Source organism: Sardina pilchardus, chromosome 22 (assembly GCF_963854185.1).
Source record: "Sardina pilchardus chromosome 22, fSarPil1.1, whole genome shotgun sequence".
Classification (NCBI taxonomy): Eukaryota; Metazoa; Chordata; class Actinopteri; order Clupeiformes; family Clupeidae; genus Sardina; species Sardina pilchardus.
Genome location: NC_085015.1, coordinates 8504623 through 8529045, shown reverse-complemented (window position 1 = coordinate 8529045; position 24423 = coordinate 8504623). Strand labels below are relative to the sequence as shown.

The 24423-nt window shown below is 45.4% G+C and overlaps 1 protein-coding gene across 4 annotated transcripts in view; it reads left to right on the top strand.

The window, feature by feature from the left end:
• Positions 1 to 279: 279 nt before the first annotated feature.
• Positions 280 to 24423, top strand: part of spag9b (sperm associated antigen 9b) — a 59259-nt gene continuing 35115 nt past the window's right edge. For all 4 annotated transcript variants that reach the window (XM_062526237.1, XM_062526236.1, XM_062526235.1 and 1 more), the window contains exons 1-4: positions 280 to 878; positions 14154 to 14274; positions 19878 to 19948; positions 20463 to 20557. In XM_062526237.1, the coding sequence (XP_062382221.1) occupies positions 579 to 878; positions 14154 to 14274; positions 19878 to 19948; positions 20463 to 20557 (587 nt within the window). In that variant the 5' untranslated portion in view covers positions 280 to 578. The remainder of the gene's footprint in view (positions 879 to 14153; positions 14275 to 19877; positions 19949 to 20462; positions 20558 to 24423) is intronic.

The following is a 24423-nucleotide window of genomic DNA, read 5'->3' as shown; positions in this document are numbered from 1 at the left end:
ATTATTGCTTCCTAATAGGTTAAGTAATGAGAGAATGGTTATTAAAATTGGCTGTCCCCTGTTGTAAAGTAGAAGTACAATATTGATACAGGTATATATTCCTGGACTTATATTAATTTCTATGAAACCCACTGAACAGGGTGTATTTCTAAAACAATTCCTCAAGTGAACAAAACGCCACGTGATGATTTTTGATACATAATCGCGGATTACATTTCGCTCCGTTCGTTCCCTCCCATCCCGCTTTTAGAGCGTGACGTCACCATGTGACGGCTCATCAACAACTCTTATGTTGGGACTACTTCACTTGGAACAACTGGAGTTGCATTGGAAAGGAAATACTACTCTGTGTCAGGCAGTGGATCCTGCAGGACACAGACTTTGAGTGCTTAAACTTAGAGTTGATTTTTAGTTATTTATTTCCAAGTAGATGTACATACGTTTTAACGGTTCATGTCGAAGCCTTTCGCTCAGTAATCATAAGGTGGTTAAGTTAGCGGGCGAGCTAGCTAGCTATCTTAAGTAGCTAGCGCAGCTAGCTATATTTTCATAGCTAGCTGGCAGAGTGAAGTGGAGATATGGAGTTGGACGACGGAGCCCTTTACCAGGATGACTCTGGCTCCTCGGCGATGATGTCCGAGCGGGTTTCTGGCCTGGCCAGTTCAATCTATCGAGAGTTCGAACGTCTGATAGGAAAGTACGATGAGGACGTTGTGAAGGAACTAATGCCCCTCGTTGTCGCAGTCCTGGAAAACTTGGACGCGGTGTTCGCTGAGAACCAGGAGCATGAAGTCGAGCTGGAACTGCTGAAAGAAGACAACGAGCAACTTGTGACCCAGTACGAACGCGAGAAAGCTTTGAGAAAAGGCGTTGAAGAGGTGGGTTTGACAGTTTTTAAACTATTGATTGGGGAGACTGACATGAAGCCGTTAATAAGCTAGGCCACTCATTCCACGTTTGCAGGCTTAACTTAGCTTTAAGTCATCTTGCATTGAAGAAAAGTGCTGTGGAGTCTCAGCCCGTTGCTAGTAAGTTAGCAGTAGCTGCATAAAAGACTTTATAATAACTTTAAGTTGCAATGCATTGCTTACGTATGTCCAATTGTCTACTCCACCCTTGATGTTGCAAGGTAACTTCGATCAGATGCTGGTAACCTGTTGAGTGATGCACTCTTGCCAACAATGCACCTCCCACTATTGGCAATTCACAGTGTGTTTGAATGCTGATATCAGGGTTAATTCCAGAGACATTAGGGTAATAAAGTAGCTTCTTGTGTTTATCAACATGGATTGCTGTCTGTCAGACCGCCCTTGTCGTTCACACTTCGTGCGTAAAATGTAACGTAACGTTAGTTACTCCACATCAATGGGCTGTCTTGGCGTCTCAGCCACTCAACCAAGTCTGAACTGTCAAATTTGCTTTTCTGAAATACTCGCCAGAGAATACAACCGCATCATACATTTGTTTAACATGCCCACACCAATTAGAGGGGTGGCTGTAATACGGATGGAATTTAGTTCTTGCGCAAAAGAATCAACAGGTTGGTTACGCGCAAGTGCCGAACGCATTTGAAGACCACCTTTTTCTTTCATTTTTTGACATAATCTTACCATAGTTTCTTAGTTACATTCTCTCAAATATACTACATCCTCTGCCAGCCGAATTATCTTGTCATTTATTGGTGAAACAACACCGAGGCACGGGATGCCTTTAGTGGCTCGCGGGTTAGTCATGTGCGAGTGTAAATGGTTCGTGGAACTTCATGCTACAAATTACTATTGACTGCAGTCACTGTGTTCACCCTCAGTATTTTTCTGTTGACGTGTTGCCAGAATTGAAAACACCACCCTCTTCGTCTCCGATGCGTCAGGCGTATTATACGTGCCACTAGTTGCCGTTTTGGCCAGGTTTGATGGTTTCTTTATAATAGTCGTGTATGCTTTCAAATGACAGGTCAAAAAGTACATTATAGGGACATTATGCCAAAGTTGTATTTATTGTTTCCTGTAGTCTGTCATGTCTTGTGAAAATTTGACAACTGGGCGCCTTAAGATCTGAAACTTGGCCAGTTTTTGTGCCAAAACAGCCTCAGTGCCCAATGGCTTCCCCCATCAGGAGCATGGTGTAAAAAGCTGTCTTTTAAAACAGTTAACAGTTAGTTTTCAAACAGACACATAATCTTGTAGATGAGTCTGAGGTCTAAGTGACCATTTCTAGTCTTAGTCATTAGTCTCTTAACAGACTGAGAGAGGTTGAGAGTAGACAGTAGTATTGTTGGTGTCATCTGTTTCTCCGGCGATATCAGACAGACACATATCACTGATATTATATCAGTACATAATCTTTAGGCCTCATGAAGAAATCTGCTTTCCATGACCCATTTTCAACTCTCAAGTTATTGACAGACAGCTGACTTCTGTAAAGTGATTGGTTGAAGATGAACAAGTGTTAGTAGTAGCAATCTAGCACCATGGTCAGCGATCAATAATGCAGACATGAGTGCTCAGTAGGCCTAATTAGGATGTCACACTGTATGACTGCCTGTCTGTCATGTTTTCATTTGGCATACACCTACTGGCAAATCAGCATCACACCTTGTGCAATCCTCATGACTTTAAAATGCTCCTGTTTTATGATGAGGCAGTGTGTGTAGGCAAATGTCTCTGCAGTCATCAAGGATCTTTGGCCTCTCCAATAAAGAGAACCTTGTAGAAACACCTTGTAGAGTAAAACACATGTTCAGAGAAGCAATAACATTTGAGCCTCTTATTAGGAATGAATTCTTTTTGAGAATGCCTGAGTTCAGTAGAATGCTCCTCTCCGTGTCAGGGGAGAATATTAGGGCCAGCCAAAAGCAGCTGTGTTGCTGCAGACTCCAGTTCCCCACTGTTTCGCTCGACAGACTAGAGTGGATCACAGACTCAAGTGGATCACATTCAACCCTCGAAAATGCTCCAAACCACAAGAAGTAGGACCAGATGACAGACTCCTGTTGTGGAGACTTTGACCATCTGGGATGTGAATTGCCCAAGTGCACTGTAATTCTCATATAAAGAGAACTACACTTGCTGACAGCAAGCTGACCTTGATGAACCACAGTTCAACTTCACTTCTTCCTGGATGCTCCGTGAAAAGCGTCCAAATACTAGAATAGATAGTAGAACGCTAGTAGTCACATGAAAGGGGTTTCCCCATTTCCTTGCTTAATGCCTTCCGAAAATCAAACTCTTATTCGCCAACTCATTTTTACAATACAGTGCGAGTTCTTCTCACAGCAGTGGAATAGCTTTCCCAGGCCTGAGAGCCTCCTGTGGTATTATGCTCCGTCGCCACTGCCAGGTTTCCTTCACATCACACACTGGGCCAGAGATTATTTCAGGGCTGGCTGGCAGCTGGGACTGCAAGAGCGGGACCAATATTTGCTTGTTCGCTTTCCGCTGGATTGCCTATCCATGGCTCATTGGGTAGGCCATCGCTGGACCTGAGAGTTTTGTGTTTAGTCTGGGGAAAAATGACCGCTAAAGTGTGGTGATAACTCTTTTGTAGCATCTATTCTTTCATGCTATCATGCTTTTATGCCCCCCCCCCCCCTTCATTAGCTCATTTGTTGGCCGCATATGCTGCCATGTGTAGGCCTACTTTTTTTGTTTACTGTTCACCAGTACCAGTGTTTTAGGATCAGTTACTCATAAATAGTTTTATAGGCCTAACTGCTGGTCCTAGCAGTTGAGAGCGAGCAAGAGAGAGAGAGAGAGAGAGAGAAAAAAAGAGACATCTGGCAAGCACATTCTCCTCTTTCTTCCTTTATTTCTAGCTCTCTTTCTTTCTTTTATCCTGATGGAGCAGCTAGTGAGGCGCCCACCTCTCACTGTACAGTCACTTGGTTCATCTGTCAGATAACATTCTCTGCCAGGAAAAAAAAAACTAAACCAAAAAAAAAAACACACACATCATCACAAGCAGCCATTCACTAAAGCTCAGTCTAGTCTGGAATTGTGTCTGTGGCTGAAGCCATGTGGAGAGGATCATTCACCACAGCACAGGTGGACGGCCTCACCTTGTTGAGTGACCGGCTGAGAGGCGAGTCCTATTCATGGCGCCTGCTGCTTGGCCTGGTTTAGTAGCACCAGCTGCCTGGACCACAGTGGCACACTTACGCGGCCGTCCGCTTTCGCTCATCCCTAATAGTGATAAAAAGCCTGATTGATGAACATTTATTTGATTCTCAACATTACAATAGAAAAGAATAGAATATATACTTTTTTGATCCTGTGAGGGAAATCCGTTTCTCTGTATTTAACCCAATTTAACCGAATTAGTGAACACACAATGAGGTGAATCACACATTAACCCGGAGCAGTGAGCTGCCTGCTCAGGGGTGAGCTGCCTGCTCAGGGGTTAGGTGCCTTGCTCAAGGGCACTTCAGCCGTGGACTGGTCAGGGATCGAACCGGCAACCCTCCGGTCACAAGCCCGAAACCCTAACCAGTAGGCCACGGCTGCCCCTATTAGGTGGCCTGGCAAATGTGATGGGCCAGTGTCAATGTTTTTTTCTCCCATTTTCTTGGTCTTCTGCTTTCTAGGTACCTGTGCCATTTATGGTCAAGCAATATGTTTTTAGCAGTTTTGGCCCAAACAAACATGGAGACTTATGAGCTCATTGGGGGAAAGGAAATGCTGCGTAGGCCCATGAATCACTCCACATTACAGCAGTGGTGCTGTGTTTATTGCACGTTGAATACACTGGCACTGATTTTGCAAAACAGTTCTTTTATTTTGGTATCATTTATATTGACTTTCTTACATTTTAAAATGAATAGGAATAATAAACCACCGTTGCAGGAGAGGAATGTGCACTTTTGGGTAGGCATGAGCCATTTAATTGTTGGGCAATGCTGGACTGAACCTAGTGTTGCCTTCCCAGCATGCATCCAGGCAGATGTATTCACCAGCATAGACAGCAAGACAGCATTGCATTTGGTATTATTAATATCAGCAGATGCAGAAGGTTGTCATATCAGAATCGGTATCAAACATGATCGCGTGGCATCACGCCATCCCTTACTCGTGAATCAGTGAAAGTGCAATCCTTGGCAACGAGTGGCGTTATGTTTGGACACACCCTGCCGTTGTGATTTCTATGAGGCCGCCTCATGGGCTGGTCCTTGTTTGTGTTCGGCTTAGCACGTTGTGTGGCTTACCTGCTTCTACAGGTGAAGACTAACAGTATGTAGGTGTGGCACTGCAGAATGGATTGTAACGTTTATGTCCTACGGGTGTGTTCTGCCTAGGATCACCTTTTGGAACATTTGAAATGCTGAAGTGAGCATGTTTTAGAGAAGAGGTGTTGTAGAAAATGGTTTAGTGTATTCAGCTCCCACTATATACAATAAAAACAGACAGGCTTAGGAAAGCAGAGACGTTCAACATTGTTCAGTGAACTCTGAAATAAACAGACATTTTGCAGGTCTTTTGCTGACGGCCAGGCCCAAGTGTGAGAGTGCCGCGTGACTCCTGTTGCGGTTTAATTTTGTGTCTTGTGTGATTCTCCTGAGATACAACATGCCCAGGGGTTGTCATGACCGTTGGTATGTGTGGCAGTTGTTTGTGCTTTGTGTACAAGACAATGAGGCTTTCCATTGGGACACAATAATCAAGGGAGTGTAGCCATGGCATATGGCTTGTAAGGGCCATGACGACCAGATTCAAAATGTCAGTATCATCTTTCTATCTTAGAGTTGTGTTCGTCAAAGGTTTGAATATTGTTTTGGATTTTTACTTTGTTGCTGAAGTTATGAAATATGATTATGAGGCTCTTGCTTGAATAATTTCATCAGAACTCTAATAAAAAAAAAACATCTGTAGTTCTGAATGAATGATGAAATGAATTCATAATAAATGCCACCTAAAGAATGCCTTTCCCTACAGATGTGAACTTGCATTAATTTCATTCCATTGTGCCCCACCAGACTCTTGGCAGGAAGAAGGCTTTATGATGTGATGTCTGTGACATATTTTGCTGCGTAGGCAGAATTCACTTGACTTGCTGATGCCGTCCTGGCTGTCAGTTTAACAACCTCTTGTCTTGCTCCTCTTCTCGACCTCTCAAGAAGTGGAGCTTCTCTACGCTGTTAAATCAGGCCCTCATCCCGTTTGTTCTTGGTTCGCCTTTTGGATCTCCTCAAAGAAGAGCTGTCAGCTTACACTCGTATAACGGGCAAGGACAAAGAACACACAGACACACACACACACACACACACAGACACAGACACACACACACACACAGACACACACAGACACACACACACACACACACACACACACACAGACACACACACACAGACACACACACACAGACACACACACACAGACACACACACACAGACACACACACACACACAGACACACACACACACACAGACACACACACAGACACACACACACACACAGACACACACAGACACACAGACACACACACACAGACACACACACACACACACACACACACACACACACACACACACACACACACACACACACACACACACACACACAGTTAAGAAGACGTATCGCCATTCCGGCATGCCAGGGTGATTTAAGAGCTCCCCACTCGTCTCCCGTGACCTCCTGCATGTGAGGACCATCACGGCGCGCTAATGTGACAACAAGCCCCGCGCGTTAGCGGGCGAGTTAGCACAGGGCCGCCAAGAGAGGCCCGCTGTTGTTGCTGCGCGGGGGATGTAAAGAATGTCTCATGACACTCACGCCCGCCTCCGGGGGCGACCTCCTTCTGGGAGGGTCCTGGGACGAGCTGTGCTTCTGCTGCGGGAGAGTTTTGTGCTCATGACAGAATGCAATCCAACCTGGAGAGAGATGGAGGAAGACGCATTGTGATTTAGTGTGTGTGTGTGTGTGTGTGTGAGAGAGAGAGAGAGAAAGTGAGACACAAACAGGCAAACATGGAGTCCAACATGGAGAGAGTTGGAGGAAGACGCACTGTGATTTAGTGTCAAACACACACACACACACACACACACACACACACACAGACACACACAGACACACACAGACACAAACAGACACAAACAGAGGAAGAGACAGTGACATGATTTCATGATGAAGTGACACAGCAAGACCGAGCAATCAGACCATGGACGCCAGGTCCACTTCACGATCGTACCAGGCCAAGGGTTACTAACTGGAGTGCCTTCCTAGACATTCAGAGGAAGGACTAGGGAAGGGCCAGGAATGTACCGGAAAGGAAAACTTCCTGAGTTCCCTTCTAGGGTCAGAGTATTTCCCTGACTCCTTCTCTTTTACTCCCGGCATCCTGTGTTCTTGCATCAGAGGACTGTCTGAACAGAGCGGACTTCCATTATCACTGAGCTCAGAGACTGCTAGAGATTCAGTTCGCAAGTCTTCCGTCTCTCCCCGCAGCTCCGTTTTAGAAATGACGAAATGAGTAATGGTGACACTTAAGTAGCAACTCTGATACAATAAATTCTGAAATAATTACTGTAATGGTTTTTGTAGTTTCATTTCGTGAGGCAAAATCCAGCCAGCCGTGTAGGTTTATTTATTTTTTGTTTCTTTCGTTTTGTTTGTTTTGAAATGGCAGTCAAGTCTGCATTAGATTGTTTACCGGTATTCAGTGTCTAGTCTACAAACATTGTACATGTAAGAATGCCGCAGGCGTCGTGTCTTTCTTCCTCAGTCCAATCTAGTTTTGATCAGCTCAGCTCAGTCTGTGCGTGATTCAAGACATAGCTCATGGTTTATCTTTGTAGCAAGTTGTCAACACCCGCAGTCCCGTGATTGATGCCAAAACAATACCCACGTAAAACGCCTGCATTCACACCCAAATGGCAAAAGTGGAGTGAGTTGGTGCAAGCAATTATTGGATGAAGGAGGACTGTGTATGGGCCAACAATTCACAAATATCCTGTTCAGCATTTCCGAGGCACACCGCCTCAATCAACAAAGGGAAATTTGTTTAGTCTGGACTTATGAAATGAATCCTGCCTGTCCCATTAAAGGATTTGGGCCTACTCTGTCAGTTTCCCCTGAGAGCAGATGCTGGACAAAGAGTCATTGGCTCTACATGGTTGAAAACGGACCCCAACCATAGGTTGAATTCAGAGCTGTGGAAATGTATTGAAGAACATGTAAACCAAATGTCAAATTAATGAATTAAGTTTACACATTGTCCCTTTCTTCCTTATACTGGGGAACATAATGACCTGCACTGACCTCGAGCATGATAGTGAGTGTTGGGGAAACAATTCATTGTCATGACCACTTTCAAAACAAAGACCAATGAATACACGGTAACGTGGTGTCCTAAAGATAAAGATATTGTGTGACAACATCACCATGTGCTGCCCAATTTAGATATAGCTGGTTGTCCTGCTAGCTTTGTCATCCCAGAAAGCAACAGTTGTTATTGAGGAAGTATGAAACCATTGCCCCTCTCCTTCATGGAAAACTCACTCTTAACTGGAAACATTCCAACGCATGTGGTCACATACAGTAACCTACATCTCAAGTCAGCTTAGATCATAGGCCTAAGCAATGAATGCTTCAAGGGCCTTTATGTTCAGTTTAGTCCCAATTAACACACTTTCTTAGCTTTATACATTCTCAAAGCTTGAGTGGCTCCTCCTGAGTAAACAGACAAGCCTTGTACTGTACACTGGAACATAACTGGATAAACTGCTGTAATATTGGGTAGAAATGTGCTTTTGTGAAATGAATTGAAGTCAGAGGAGAGAGAAAGTGACCGTTTGAATTGACTGCTGATCTGGTAGCAGTAGGACTAGGGCGGCGCTGGGAAATGGTATCAATCGTTCGTGAACTATCAAAGTTGAGCGCACCTACTGCCCAGTGGCAGACTCATTTCTGCGCCACTTCAAAATCTCTCAGGGGCTTCAGAGCAGACCAACTGCTGACCTTAGAGGTCTGGCTGACTCCTGAAACTTTCAGAGGTTGGTAAGGGTCAGGTCATTATGTGAAATTCCGGTAGTAATGTCCTAAAATGCAGTTTAGACTTGATGTTAGTAATGGTGTCCCACATACAAATAGACAGTTTGCGTAAGACAGTTTGGTGTAGCTAATGATTTAGTTCCCGTCACTTCGACGGTCATGTTCAGTCATGTCTGGGCTTTGTTGTTGCGATGAGATGTTTCCTGATTTTACTGTGTTATTATGATGCTGACTAATCACAGTGTTGTGTGCAAATCCAGTTCTGTGCGGTCAGGTCACAAAAACAGGCTTGGGATTGACCTTCCTCTTGTACCACCGCCTTCTCCTTGTGGCCAATACCCCTGATTAGTTTCAATGAAAAAAGTTTATTTAAAAAAATGCACTGCTTTTCAGATTAAATTATAAGGATCGTGTTAATGCCAAAGTGTGTTTGTTTGTGGTCACTCTCAGTACCATGCATTGGTTTAGACCATTTTAATTGAGGTATGCCACAGGAAGCTTTTAGACCTGACAGCCCATTGATCCCAACCCCATCTGACCTTATCAACTTCAGATGCCTGTGTGTGAGAAGTGCCCGAAATAAACCCGACCCCACCACCACGCCGTACCAAATGGATTCTAATGGATGTTACTCGGTGGGAGAGATGCCAAAGCGTCCTCCCCGCAGAGAGAACCGTCGCTGAATAAGAGTCTAACTCTCACTCCCACACATCCTCGCAATGAAACGGCCGTCTGCTCCTCTCCTCTCCTGGTGAGGTAATTCTCTCGCTTGGACGGCGGGAGAGCCGAGGAAACGTTTGGCCGGAACAAGGCACAACGGGTCAGCTGAAGACGCAGCAGTTCACTTGGAGAGGCCCGTCAATAGAGTGCTGATACAGTGTGGCTTCTGTGCGCTGGCCGCCGTACAATGGAGGCATTATGCGTGACCGGGAGAGCAGGAGCCTGGCGGCTGTGTGAGGTTCTCCATCTCTCTCTCTCTCTCTCTCTCTCTCTTTCTCTCTCACTCCCTCCCTCTCTCTCATATGAGCCCAGTTGTCATATGATTGGGGGCAGCAGATGATGGGACAGAGAGACAGATTCATAAATGTATGCGCACACAAGACTACTTGCAAATCTTTTAATGTAATCCGTGTGCAGACTTGGGCACATGTTAGCCTTGTTGTCAGCCCCGTGTGGCAGTTCATGCGGCCTCATCAAAGCTCCAGAGACATTTGACATTTCTCGTGCCCTGATTAGCCGCCCGAAAGTGTCCTTACAAACGTACAAAGTCCAAACACGCTGGTTTGTGCCTTGTGTCTGTCTGCAGCAATAAATCTGGACTGGAGCTCTTCCCAGGGTGATTTTGTTGTTGTTCTCTTTATTGCTCTCAATTTGCCATCACCTGACGTTTGACCAGCAAAAGGGGAAAAAAGACTTAGTTTCTGTCATGAGATCCTTAACCTGATCTCTCTGTTTCTCTTTCATTTGCGCTCCCCTCCTCCTTACCTCTCCCAGTCTCTCCCAACACAGCAACTGTAAGTCTCCAGAGACCCTTGGCCTCGCTATGCTAATGCTCTTATTAGATTTTTACCCCTCGTTACCTCGTACAGTAGAAAGTCTGTGCCTTCTGCAGACCTGCCTGCTGAGCTCCCTAATTGCCGTTTGTCTGCCCTCCTTAATCCCGCAGTCTAGTCTTCTCCTGCTGCGAACTCACACAAACACGGGGCTAATGCTTTCCACCCACCGCGAAAAAAGACGCCACCGAGGGCTCGCTGGGGATTCATCCTGTGTACTGAAAAGGATGCACCCTTCACTGGATCTGGAAGTGCCAACCATCACACATTGCTTTGACCCCCCTGACCTGCTCTTCTCAGTAATTGCTGGCACGTGAATGTGTGTAATAGGATGAAGGCCGCCCTATTTGAAAAGCTAGATGTAGACAAAAAACGGCTAAATCGCACATTCTCTGAGCAGACCGAGTTCCAATATGTCACTCCATTCACTTCGAACAGAGGATCCTGCAGATGACTGAGAGGGATTGACTGTACTGTTACTTTGAGTGAGTCAAGGGGACTTAGACCTCAGTGTAAACAGCAGTTGTGTGGAGGAGCTTTGTCTGCCGTTGCTCTCAAAGCTGACATGTGTCCTTCATTGTGTCAGAGAATAATGACAAGGGCGAGGCCTCTAGAAAAATCCCTTTGAACATCATCCAACGTTCTAAACTTATTGCAGTCGTAGACTGTTTTGAAGGAAGTGGAGGGTATTGTGACCAGGCAGAGGTGTCAAATGATCTTTATGAAGATTGTCTCGAGGCTAGGGGAGGCAGTGGCTTAGTAGGTAGAGGAGTCAGTCGTCCAGTAGCTTGAAGGTTGCTGAGTTTGACTTTGAGCCCAACTCCTCCTGACCCTGTCAACGTGTCCTTGTGCAAGACACCTAACCCCAGTGCTACCGATGAGCAGGTTGGCGCCCTGCATGGCAGCCTCCGCTATCAGTGTGGGAATGGGTGAATGTGAGGCATGATGATGTAAAGCGCTTTGCTCGCAGAAGCCAATAAAAGTGCTATATAAATGCAGTCTGTTTAGCATTTACCATTTAGATGATATTGAAAACACTCATTTAAACGTATATTATGGTCCAAGCGTTCTTATAACGTACATGGTACATTGGTTTCTCACAGCGCTAGGAAAGTTCATACCAGGAGCGAAAAATACAGACAAGTAGTGTGATTCCTCTGTGATCTGCTGATGCTGTGGGGAGGCAATAGGGGGTCCGCTCGCAGCAACCAGGACCTTGTGGTCCGTCTGTGCCCCAAAAAACATGTTGATTTCAGTGTGTACCCCTACCGGGACCTGGAGGTCTGTGTGGTTGTCATGAGACGCCTTTGATGCGGCTTTTTTCTTTGCGTCAGAATTCTCCAGGGCGCCGCGGCCCTGCAGAGCCCGCCCGGTCATCAGACCTCATCAGTCCTCCTGAGCGGCGCTCTCCACAAAGCCTGTTTTCATTTGGGCTCGCTATCCTCGTCATCAGCAGCTCTGTTTGGTTTCTGGGCAGATGTGGCCTGTGAAAGACCAGATGGCAACGCCATGTGAGAATCTGTGAGGAAGCGCACGTAGATGTGGATGTGACCTGACTGACACACACACACACACACACACACACACACACTCTCCCCCTACCCTACTGCAGAGGTACAGTACACATACACACACACACACACACTCACACAGACACATAGACAGAGAGGGTATTCTACATACAAATGCACAACGTAGACATTTTGACCAATATGATGTTTGCTTCTGCAAATATCTTGCTTTTTGTCACACGACCACTTTGCAACTCCTCTGAGCTGTAAAAGTTGACCTTTTGGTGATCCTCACAGAAGGGGTGTGGCAGTGGGTGAGCCCCGTATCACGCTACACATTACACAGGAATTCCATGTATTTTAGAAGATTAACATCTCCGCTACCTCAAGCCGTGTTCAACCCAGTTGTGGCCTGTGGGGCTGTACACAGCAACTGGTTCGTGAAGTCTCTCGGCACAGGTTCACACAACATTAGATACAGGTTTAGAGGTACTCAGGAACACATTAGCATGCATACTTTCCCCAGGGCAGCCATTAGATGTCATTTTAAGTTGTGTCAATCAGCGTGTGGCTAGTGGGCCTAATTGATTGTTATATTCCACAACAGAATGTACTGTATGCAAGCCGCTGTTCTACTCTACGGTTCTCCTGTGGGCTTTTAATGATGCATGTGGTCCTGAAGTGTTACAGCAAGTAGCACTTAACACTTCTTACAGAGAAGAGCCATCATCATTTGTCCACACACACACACACACACACACAAATAGTTCTACACACACACACACACACACCATACATAATATGGGATTTTTTGCGAAGGATATTTTACAATATTACGCCAACACATTAAATTCACACTAGATTTCCCAGATTAGCCAGTGTCCCACATTAGGGCAATTCACTCTACATGCACACATACAAACGGTCACACTCACAAACAAATAGGCTTGTAATTCTCATTTAACACACTTGGGGAGTTAAAGCTCACTCGCATTGAGAACACACCCAAACGGCTGATGGGAGCTTTTAAGGTCAGCTGGCCCACTACTGTGAGGTCAGGTGATGTCTTGCTCAGTGGTGACATCATGTGTGTGGGGTGTGTTGTGGGATGACTGAACGACCGGCCATAAATGTCCGTCTCGAAGAGCCGCCCTCCTCCGCGAGGTCTCTGCTATCCCAGAGTGCATCGGGAGTTGGACTGTGGGCGAGGTGTGATCAGGGCGAGGCTGAGGCTGGATGCTGACTCACTGAGGGAGTCACACACACACATACACACACACACACACACACACGCACACACACGCACACACACACACACACCAACACACACTGACACACTCACGGCTGGAGTCATCATGCCTCTCATAATGCAGTCATCCAACAGCAGCACAGGCCTCTAGCCATAGCAGCCTGCATCGGAGGAAAGAGTAGAGAGACGCCCTTTTTTGGGGTCCTCCCTCCTTCCTCCAGAGTTGCCACGCTTTTCAACACCTCCGACCCTCTGAGCGCCCCTGTCCCTTTGTGCTTTGACTCTGTCTAGGGTGTTGCTGGCTGAATTATTCACTCCTTGCTAGCGCTAATCCTTTGTAAGTCCCTAATCGCACACCATGAAATGCGAACAGTCAACAAAACAATACATGGCACTCTCTGCACCGGATATCCATTCTCTTCCATTTAACCGTGCACATGTGGGGGATATTGATTTTGTTAGGTTGTTTACAGAATTAGTATATGTTTGTATGGTATTATTGATGTTTTCGATGTAACTTTGTAATATTGATACTGATTTTCAGGTAGTTTTCCAGGTTGTCTTCAAGGTAGTGTAGTAGTGTAGTTTATTTTCAAGGTAGCGTAGAATAGGTTGTTTTCAAGGTAGTGTAGTGTAGTGTAGTATGTAGTATGCATACAGTATGTGTATGTATGTGTGTGTGTGTGTGTGTGTGTGTTCTCTGCATTTTGAAGGGGTGTTGGAGTATTGTGTGTTTACTGTATCGAGTGTGTGTGTGTGTGTGTTTTGTGTGTGTTCTGTGCATTTCTAAGGGGTGTTGGAGTGCTGTGTGTTTACTGTACGGAGTGTGTGACCCGTGCTGTGTGTGTTGTGGTTGCAGAGGTACATTGAGCTGGAGGACATGCAGGAGCACGAACGCAACGAGCTGAAAGGACGCCTGGTGCTGCTGGAGGCCCAGAGCCGGCAGAGTGACCTCAAGTTCAAGAACCATCACGACCAGAGTGAGTGCACTGCGCACACACACACACATACACACACACACACACGCACACACACACATTCACACACACACACACACACACACGACACAAGCACTCTTATCCAAGATAACAGTCACAATTGCTCACGTGCCCACACACACACACACACGACACAAGCACTCTTACCCAAGATAACAGTCACAATCGCTCACGTGCCCACACACACAAGCACACACTATTTCCAGAGATAACACAGTCACAATCACTTGTGCTCACACATACGTATCTCTCTCTCTCGAGATCACAAACACTCACACTCACACTATTTCTCTCTTTTTCGAGACACTGTCACACTCATGCACACAGACATATCCACTCTCTCTTGCTCTTTCTGTCTGACACACAGACACCCAGTAGCCTGTACATGTGCAATGCATACACTCCATAAGCTGTAGTAGGTAGGTAGAGTAACCGGACTCTGCACTATGGATTAGATGGGTCCTGCCGGCTCGGCATATCTAGCATGTTGCTGACCAGTGCCTGATGAATGCAGGGGGGACTGAGGAGGGGAGACTGATGGCAGCTGTGAGATGTACAGACCTGGGTAAATAGAGACTCACCACAGGCCTTGCTGCCATAACTCAGATGTGGACTTTGTGCCTTTATGTACCATGTGTACTAGGGTTGGGTATCGTTTGAATTTGAACGATTCCGGTTCCGATTCCGATTTGTTGTTTCGATTCCGGTTCCTAACGATTCTCGATTCCGATTCTTTTAAGAGGCAGGGTCAAAAAGTTTAGGACACCAGTATTTTAATAAGCTAGCTAACGGTCTTTCTGAATGAAATAGTCTGACCTTCTCCATCAATTTTAACTTTACTATGACTTTCTCACAGGACTGTTTTGAACTACAATATAAATAGCAAATCTATGAACTTGAATATAAATATAATGTAATGAAACCTCATGAAAACACATTTAGGCTACACATGTGTGTATGATGCCGCAGATACTTAAACATGTTGTCTTGCTCCCACTCGGCTAACCTGGTGCAGAATAGCAAATAAACAATAAAAAGCAACTTATGAGGGTAAGGCCTATTGTCACAAGTTTTGGGCAAGGTCCATTGGCTATATCCACCTCATTCCTTAACCCGGAAATATGTATCGTTGCGATGGTTACGATACTGTTTTCAACTTCCGTTCATTCTGTTAACATGTGCGTTCTCCGTAGCTAACTAGATTATGCCTCAACTTAGATTTCTTTCGAAATATTGACAATTCTGCCCTCAGCATGTATATACTACATCATATGTAACCGATATAGAATAGAAAAGTTTACTTTTATATGCGTTATGATATGTTAAGCACCGTAAACCGTCACGTTAAAACAGATACAATGCAGCTTCGCCGGAAATAGAAAACCGTCTCGGTGTCATGGCGACCCCCATTGTTGGGCTGCGGAATATCGTGGATAGTTACAGTTGCGAACACTTCCGGTGGATGCTTCTTTGTTGGTGTTCAGCGGTTTCATCTTCCGGTCAGCGTACTGAGAATCGATACTAGGTATTGAAATTTCAACTTTTGAACGATTCCGGGTATATTGGAAAGCCGGTTCCGGTTCCGATCGATTCTCGATTCTCGATACCCAACCCTAATGTGTACACCTACACCTAACCATCCTGCAAAACTCGGGTCAGAAGACAACAACTACCGGTGGCACCAGTGCTCGTGAATTGGTTAGAAATTCATCTCACTGACTGGTTTCTGTGTGTGTGTGTGTGTGTGTGTGTTGGTCTAATTACTCACAGACGCACAGTTTGGCAAGCCTCTTATAGTTCTGCAGCTTGAAGCGGATGCTTTGGGTTGTTGGTATGGTTTCTGTAGTTTGAACTGAATGCTGTGCTCTGTTGCTCTAGCGACGGCAGGTTTACATGAATGCTTCGGGTGCTTGGCATGCTTTCACTTGACCTCCCAGCAACCAATGAGAGTCAGGAAACCAGTCGTGCTCTTGACCTGATATCTGTGAGTGATTGTCAGTTTACGTCTGGCCTGATGATAGCTATTTGATGACTGTACAGTGTACAGTAATACAACAATCAGCATCCACTCTTAAACAGAGAGCCTCATTGGGGTTTTAATGTGATGCCTTTAATCTTACGGATTTTGATTGATTTGACTGATTTGTTTACTCACACAACCACTATGAAAGTGATACCCTGTAATATCGCGTTACTCAGTTATTCTTAGTTGTCTTTGGCAGTGTGGATCAGCCTTTTGCCAGTGAGTTAAACCACACTCACCTTGCCATGTTTCCGTCCACACTGAACCCCTGTGATGATGGCTCTCTGTAGTGGTGTAGATTGCTGGGCTGGGCACATCAGCATGAGGTCAGGTTGACCAGTATCCAGTAAATAAAATGGGAATTTAGAGCATGTTGTTTTGAAAACGATTGACCACATGCCAAGGCCGTGACATTTTTTGGAGTTGCCACCTCCAGATAGACTGTATTGCACAACTGCAGAGTTGAACTATGTGCTTCATCCTGCCATACACACACACACACACACACACACACACACACACACACACACACACACACACACAGAATGAAATGGACAGATATCATTGAGCGAGTAGATATCTCCTCAGTGAATGTCGATGCACATTGAGCTGGCTGAACACACATCAGGAGCGAGTGAGCAAGCAAGAGAGAGGGAAAAAGAGAGTGTTCGCCTCGGAATGCAGCGGGAGCAGCCACCGCCACCACCGCTGTGTGGAGCGATAGCGGCTAGCGAAGCGCCCCCTCCACCTGCAGCGCTGCTCGTGACGAGGCAGATGACTGGCGCTCTCTGTGCCAAGCCCCCGGCCGTAGGTAGGTAGGGCACGTCTTGCGTAAGCGCCCGCACCAAAAAAAAAACCTCCTCGCCCTCCTCGCCCTGCGGGCAGAAATCACACAGGCCGGTTTTTATATTCTCGACGTGCCTCCCAGCGAGATGAGCGATCGCCGAACAACACTCCACTTATTGTCTCATTCTTCTTATCAGGGGATCATATTTATTATCTCCTAACTGGAGCTGATTTCACGGATTCTCTTGTGCTTTTTTTTTGTTGTTGTTTGTTGTTTTGTTTTTTTGGCATGCCATGTGGATGCATGGTCTCGCACGAGAGCTTTTTTTTTGCACGCTTACTTACTTTGTATTCATGCCACTCCGGGTTTAATGCCCGTGCACTGACTTGGCCCTTTCATGGCCGAATCCTTTTTCACTGGGGCGAGCCTCTCTCTCTCTCTCTTTCATTTTCACTTGCGTACGTCAGGAGCCGTATCGGGCTGCACGCCGGCCGCTTCATGTCGCTGGCACGCCGGCGGACGGCGGTTCCTCTTTCTGACCGCTGCCTGCTTCTGCGACTGCTTCTGCGACTACTCTGTGATCTTTCAGTGTGTTTAAATAGCTTCTCTCTGTGGTAGTTTCCTTTTCAGTTTTGTCCCCCCTTTGTGATGTACTGCCTAGTCATACCGCCTTTTCCAGTGCCTCACTCTCTCTTACACACACACACACACACACACACACACACTGATTACACACTATACATTTAGCACACACAGTTGAATACCCAAACCTCATGTTTTTTTTTAGCCTTAGTTCTCCGCTCTCTCCCACGGAGTCAATAAATCTATTCTGAGCCCTCTCTGTGTTCCATCAGCACATGCAGTTAAACTGATAAAAACTGGCCTCTCACAGCACCAAGATCATGGGGTCCTAGGCCTGCCTCTCCGTACTGTACACGCACTGTATACTGCACAGGCTGTCTATATGGTAAGAGGTGTAGGATAAATCACCAGTAAAGTAAATAAATGGTACACACTGGCTCACAGTGTGTGCTGGAATACCCCCCCTGCTCCAGTCAGTTGAGCACAATCCATAGCTTAACAGTACTAGGCAATCAATAGCTGCGGTTCATGCTACAGTCATGTGAATGGCAGTCTGGGTCGGGAAATCCCTCAGCCTATAAATACACCTCCAAATCACTGTGCTGCTGGAGTCCCAGAGACTGTGGTCAGAACTCTGCAGCTCTCTGATAAAGTTTCACTTCTCTCTCTCTCTCTCTCTCTACCTCTCTCTCTCTCTCTCTCTCTCTACCTCTCTCTCAATTCAATTTCAGTTTCAATTCATAGACCTTTATTGACATGACTGTCTCACAATCTCTCTCTCTCTCTCATGCTGCCAGTGTCTTTCTTTCTTTTTTCTTTCTTTCTGTCATTCTCTTTCTCTCTCTCTCTCTTTCTCTTTCTCTCTCTCGCTCAGTCACTTTCTGTGTCTATTATCTTATCAGACAATTACATAAACAGTAGTAAGTCCAGCCCCCTTGAAATCACCTCTCACTGAACACCAGAGAGTTACAGAGTTACAGACTTTTAACAGACTTTTTAATTGCTGTAGTGTTTGCGTGTGTGTCTCTGGGTCTGTGACTCTGTTTGTGCAAGTGCCAATTAAATGTTATGAGCTGCAGTGACCCTGTGAAGGAGTTGTGAATGAAACAGAGGTCATGTTTGAGTGTCTGTTGATTTGTCCAGTAGTCATCACACTGTTGGGTGACTCTCAAGTCAGTTATGCTGCAGTTAACACCCAGGCTCTGAAGCGTGTGTTAAGCCCTTTCCCAGAGAAGCTCTTTGAAGTCTACTGCCTTGAAAAATTGTTCATCTGGTTCATTTTCCGCTTTGATGCTGTGATGTCCGAAGTCCCCTCTCAAACTCTCGTGTCCGTCACTTGGTTGGAGATGGTGCAGTTACCACCACCCACACTGACAATCCTCACAGTGACTCACTATTTATAAGGCATGTTATTGATATTAGACACAATGTTGTGTTACTTTAGTATTACACTGATAGTTCAATTAGAAATGTAATATCATGATGCCTTGCCAACATGCTGGTAGGACAGTATTTAGAGATGAAGCCTGTTGCGTATGTAGTGGACTGGGGTACAAGACCCCCAAGATATTATGCACTTCATAAAGATGCCTTTCTGCTGAGCTGATACGTACTTTTAAAATGTCAAGAACACTTCTAAAGATGTTCAGGTCTCTCTGCGATGTTCAGGTCTTTTTTTCCCCCTTTAGTTTTGTCTGGTCATAACTAGTGATGGGTGAGGCGTCTCTTGATGGTTTAATATGCATCAGACAATTGCGGACAACAAAGTGTATTTTGACATTTGACAGGTCACTGTTTGGATAACTTTTCCGCAAAACATTTTCAGCACATCTGTCTGGAAAGCTTCAAGGCTCCACGGCCCTCAGTTGTCCAAGAGCTTTGGTGCAGGGCACTGGGGACACCTAGTGGCCATATTGCAGCAGTGCAACTATCAGTGCATGCCAACCATGGGTAGGCAGGCTCCACCAATACTCTGTGCTTCTGCCATTATTCCTTGGAGTTTAAACTGGTGCACAGCAAAGCTTAGATTCAATTATTGGACCAAAACGATGTGCCATGCACTGTGATGTCCTCCATGCAGAGAACCTTGCCCTAGTGATTCTTTATCAGTAATAAATAATAGGACTGTACCACCTAGTCTACAATCACTTGAATTTTATACTTATTGATGTCAAATCTTTTTCTGTCTTGCAGTTGGGAGATTGGAGGAGAGGGAAGCAGAGCTGAAGAGAGAGTACAATGCTCTCCACCAGAGACATACAGAGGTGAGAAATGGTTGTGTGTGTGTGTGTGTGTGTGTGTGTGTGTGAGCTATGAGTTATGAAGCCGGAGTTGCATTCATATTTCTCAAATAGAGGGAAAGGTTTGGGGTAAATGTGTTTCCTTTTTGAATTTTAATATTTTTTGTAAACATTTCGCATTGTTCACTTTTTTTTATAATCCGAAAATGACAAGCAATAAGGCAATCTTCACAAACATTCACCTCGTATTGCTGAAATTGAATGTGCCCCTGGCTTCACTGGCTCTGCTTTGGATGTAAACATGGATACATGGATTGCATAACAAAACATGCGAAATATGCAGATCAATTTTGAGTCATAACGATCACTGTAGTTAGCAATCCATGAAGGACATTAACCTGTGATAAGAGATGACCTGATCTGGTGGTTGATGCTGATCAAGTGGTTGTGCATGTCTGAATTGAATTTCCCCTTGGGGATCAATAAAGTATCTGTCTATCTATCTATCTGATCAAGTGGTTGTGCATGTCTGCCTCAGATGATCCATAGCTACATGGAGCATTTGGAACGAACCAAAATGCAACAGATTGTGGTGGAGCCGGCGGAATCGGGGCCCCCTCCGACCAGAACACGGTATGTGCCCGATGGGTTTTCTCCCCTCTGCTGGGTAACACATGGTATTGCTGATGAAGGAACCCTGGGTGCCTCTCAACATCCCTCCTCGATCCTCGATGCTCGGTGTTCGGTCCCCCAGGCTCTTTCCCACTGATCTATAACTAACACCGGATAGACTATCCCATTGTTGCTACCCCATCATTCTTTATCTAGATCAGTGAGGACGAGGACCGAGGAAGGAAGGGAGGATCTATAAAAGACAAATGAAAGGCACCCCCTGTGTTGGGATCTGACTCTACATGCCAGAACGTACATTTGAGTGTTGACTACCGACATGATATGATGATCCATGGCATCATTTGTTATTTTTGTCTTTTAATTGATGTTTTTGGCTCTTCCTGTCCTCTACCATTCAACCAATGACTACATCAGTGGAAATAGTAGCCTCAAATTAAAGATGGCTATCTCCACTCGTCTCCCTCGTCACCCACATCCAAGTGTGACACAGCCGTGAAATGTGTCGCCCAGTTCACAGGTTGGCTGCTGGTCAAGTGTCAGGTTTTGCCTGCTGAGTGGAATTGAGTTGGCAGAGCTCACAAGGTTAATTCATTACAGGGGTTTCGCTTTTCAAGTTCAAGTTCACCTTCTTTCAAATTAACTATTTGATTAAGCAGTTCTTTGTCCAGGGGAAATGTTGTTAATGTCTGAAGTCAACAGCCAATCAAATCCACTCCCTCCTGTGCTCCCTTGGCTCTGAGAATAATGCCCAGGCCAGGGAGAATTTAGGAGTTGGCAAAGCAAAACAACTCCATAATACCAATTCACAATTTTAAAGAAACAGTTTCTAACATTCCATGTCACAATGTTTTGGATGCACATACAGTGCAGTCCTCTAAACAAATAGTTATAGGATGGAATAAGACTCCAACTGGTAATGGATGTAATTATGCCACCAATGACCAAAGCTCATTCATTTGAATTAAACTAGTTCCTGTCTATCCACAACTTGCATCATAAAATGCATTGATGCTCAAGATGCAAAATTTCAGGTGACCTATTTGGATATTGTTTCATTTGTAGCCTGCCATGTTTGTTTTTTGTTTATTTGTTTGTTTGTTTACCATTCTTTAGCTTTTGTGGTTGGCCAGTGACTGATTGACTACTCACTGGGACTGGCCTGTCACCCCTCAGCCTGTCACTCAAGGTCATTGTAGTCAAGCTTGTGCAGAAGAATTGATGTCAGTAATTAGCGCTGCATGATTTGTGGGAAAATATATACAGTATCATGGGTTATTCATGGTTTTAATCTGGTCCCTTTCCACAGGTGTATAAAAACAAGCACCTTGATTATCAATGCAGACTGCATGGTGCTTGATTAATACACCTGTGGAAAGGGACCCGATGAAACACATGAAAAGGCGATTTGAGATTTGAGATCAATATTCCAATTTGTTTTCTTTACGTTCGGCCACTTCTGATTAGTGAGCATGCCTAGGGCATGAGCGGCATAGTACTCTTGTTAGGTTAGCTTCACTATCTTGTCACATGAATATGAAACATGGATGGAGCAAGATTAATCTACTGGGACAGAGTTGTGAGCTGTACAATTTGTTGCAGCCTTTGCGGTTTAAAAATCGATTCGTTGTTCAACCCTATCAGCCAAAGCAAGGAAGTCTTTCTCTTATCCAAAGAGCTGTTGCTTTTTTCCTTGGTAAAAGTCTTAGCTGCTTTGTGAATAGGCTTTTGGAGAAGACTTTTTAAATGAGAAAGCTTACGTGTGATTTTAGAGCACTCTTGGCATGAATATAAAGTTTTGTACAAGTTTTGTAACTAGGCCCTGATGTATACAGTATTTGTAATATCAGATTATTGGCAATGGCCAAGTACATCACCCTCAACAGGGAGACTTGAGAACTACATTTCCTGACCAATGGGGCCATCCTGTCTTGTTTAGCCTAATTGCTTTTGTGCACTTGCATGAGCCATGAGTTAGTGAACACACAGTGAGGTGAAGCACACACTAACCCTTAGCAGTGAGCTGCCTTCATACAGCGATGCTCGGGGAGCAGTGAGGGGTTAGGTGCCTTGCCCAAGGGCACTTCAGCCGTGGACTGGTCGGGGCAGCCTTAATTGCAGCGTTAATTGCAGCCTTTGCGGTTAGCTAATTGCATTTCAATGACTTTTTTAGTAGTAGTTTTATCTCTTTTATCCTACTGTTGTCCTCATTTTGTGGTGTACAGCACTTTGGAAACCTTGTGTTTGTTTAAATTGTGCTATATAAATAAAGTGGATTGGATTGGATTGGATTAAAAATCGATTAGTTGTTCAGCCCTATCAGCCAAAGCAAGGAAGTCTTTCTCTTATCTTAGGAGCTGTTGTTTTTTAATGAGGAAGCTAGTGTAATTTTAGAGCACTCTTGGCATGAAGATTAAGTTTTGTACAAGTTTTGTAACTAGGCCCTGGTGTATATTTGTAATATCAGATTCTTGGCAATTGCCAAGTACATCACCCTCAACAGGGTGACTTAATAACTAATTGCTTTTGTGCACTTGCACACTGAGCCACTGCTAATAACAAATAAAAATGGAAATGAAATTCAGCATCCGTAGTGATAAACTGAAGTCTATTCAAGCCTGCTAAAGGTTATACGGAGAGATGCACCCAACAAATGACCCTTTGCCACTGCTGATGTCTGATGTCTTTCCCTTGGACCGATCCTCACAGTATGGCTATGGGTTTGGTTGTTTACATTAGTTTGTATGAGGATGTGTGTGGTGTGTGCGTGTGTGTGTGTGTGTGCGTGTGTGTGTGTGTGTGTTGCCTGCTCTCATTCAGCTGCTTCCCTGTGCCCACGCCCTGCCTCCGGCTCCGTCTCTCTGCTGGATGCTGAGCAGAATGTAGGTCAGCAAGCATCTTCTGCTCTCCACACAGCAGCAGAGCAGGTGATGAACTGGGCCAGAGTGAAGGGATGGAGAGAGAGAGGGAGACAGGGAGAGAGAGAGAGAGAATGTGAGACAGTAGGTTAAGCAAAGGAGAGAGAGACAGATGATGTGAGACAGTAATTTAAGCAAAGGAGAGAGAGAGAGGATGTGAGACAGTAGGTTGAGAGAGTGAGAGACAGGATGTGAGACAGTAGGTTGAGAGAGTGAGAGACAGGATGTGAGACAGTAGGTTAAGCAAAGGAGAGAGAGAGAGAGAGAGAGAGAAGTGAGGAAGAAAGAGACTTTATATAATAAGACAGAGAGAGAGAGCGGGATACCGAGAGAGGGGGCCAGAGATGTAGCCAGAGAACAGAGGGGTGTGAGATTGCAGGGAGGATGGGGAAGGGGAGGGAGGAGGGGAGGAGGGGGGATAGTCTGGCAGAGCTCTGTTTGAGAAAATCCTCTTGGCACCGCTAATGAAGTGCAGAGCAGAGCTGTAGCAGGGCATCTCCCTGCAGAGGGACTGGGCGGCCCAGCGATGCCCGCCCGCAACACGGCAGTGCGATGGGCGCAGGAGGATGAGGAGGGGTGACGACGAAGATGCTGACCAGCACAACTTGGTCTCGCCGGCCACTCGCGGGTGTGAATGAGCGAGTCGGGCTGTTTTTGTCACAGGGTCACGCTTCATGGAGTTATGGCACTCCCATGAGAATTCCAGAGGGGGGGGAAAGTCCCTCCGCTACACTGTTGGTGTGTCTTGTAGCACACCCAGGGTGTCTGTCCCGAAGGCACTGCCACAAAGGATGTCTCCTTTCACTTGGATGTGTAAACATTGCCTTAGGTTTCTTTTGTGTTTGATTTGAGTCCCTTGTACCATGATAATTGTCACCCTTGGGAGAAATTTGTCTTGGGTGTTGGAGACAGAACAGTGTAGGAATAGGCCACCATCTTTTTCAAGTACAT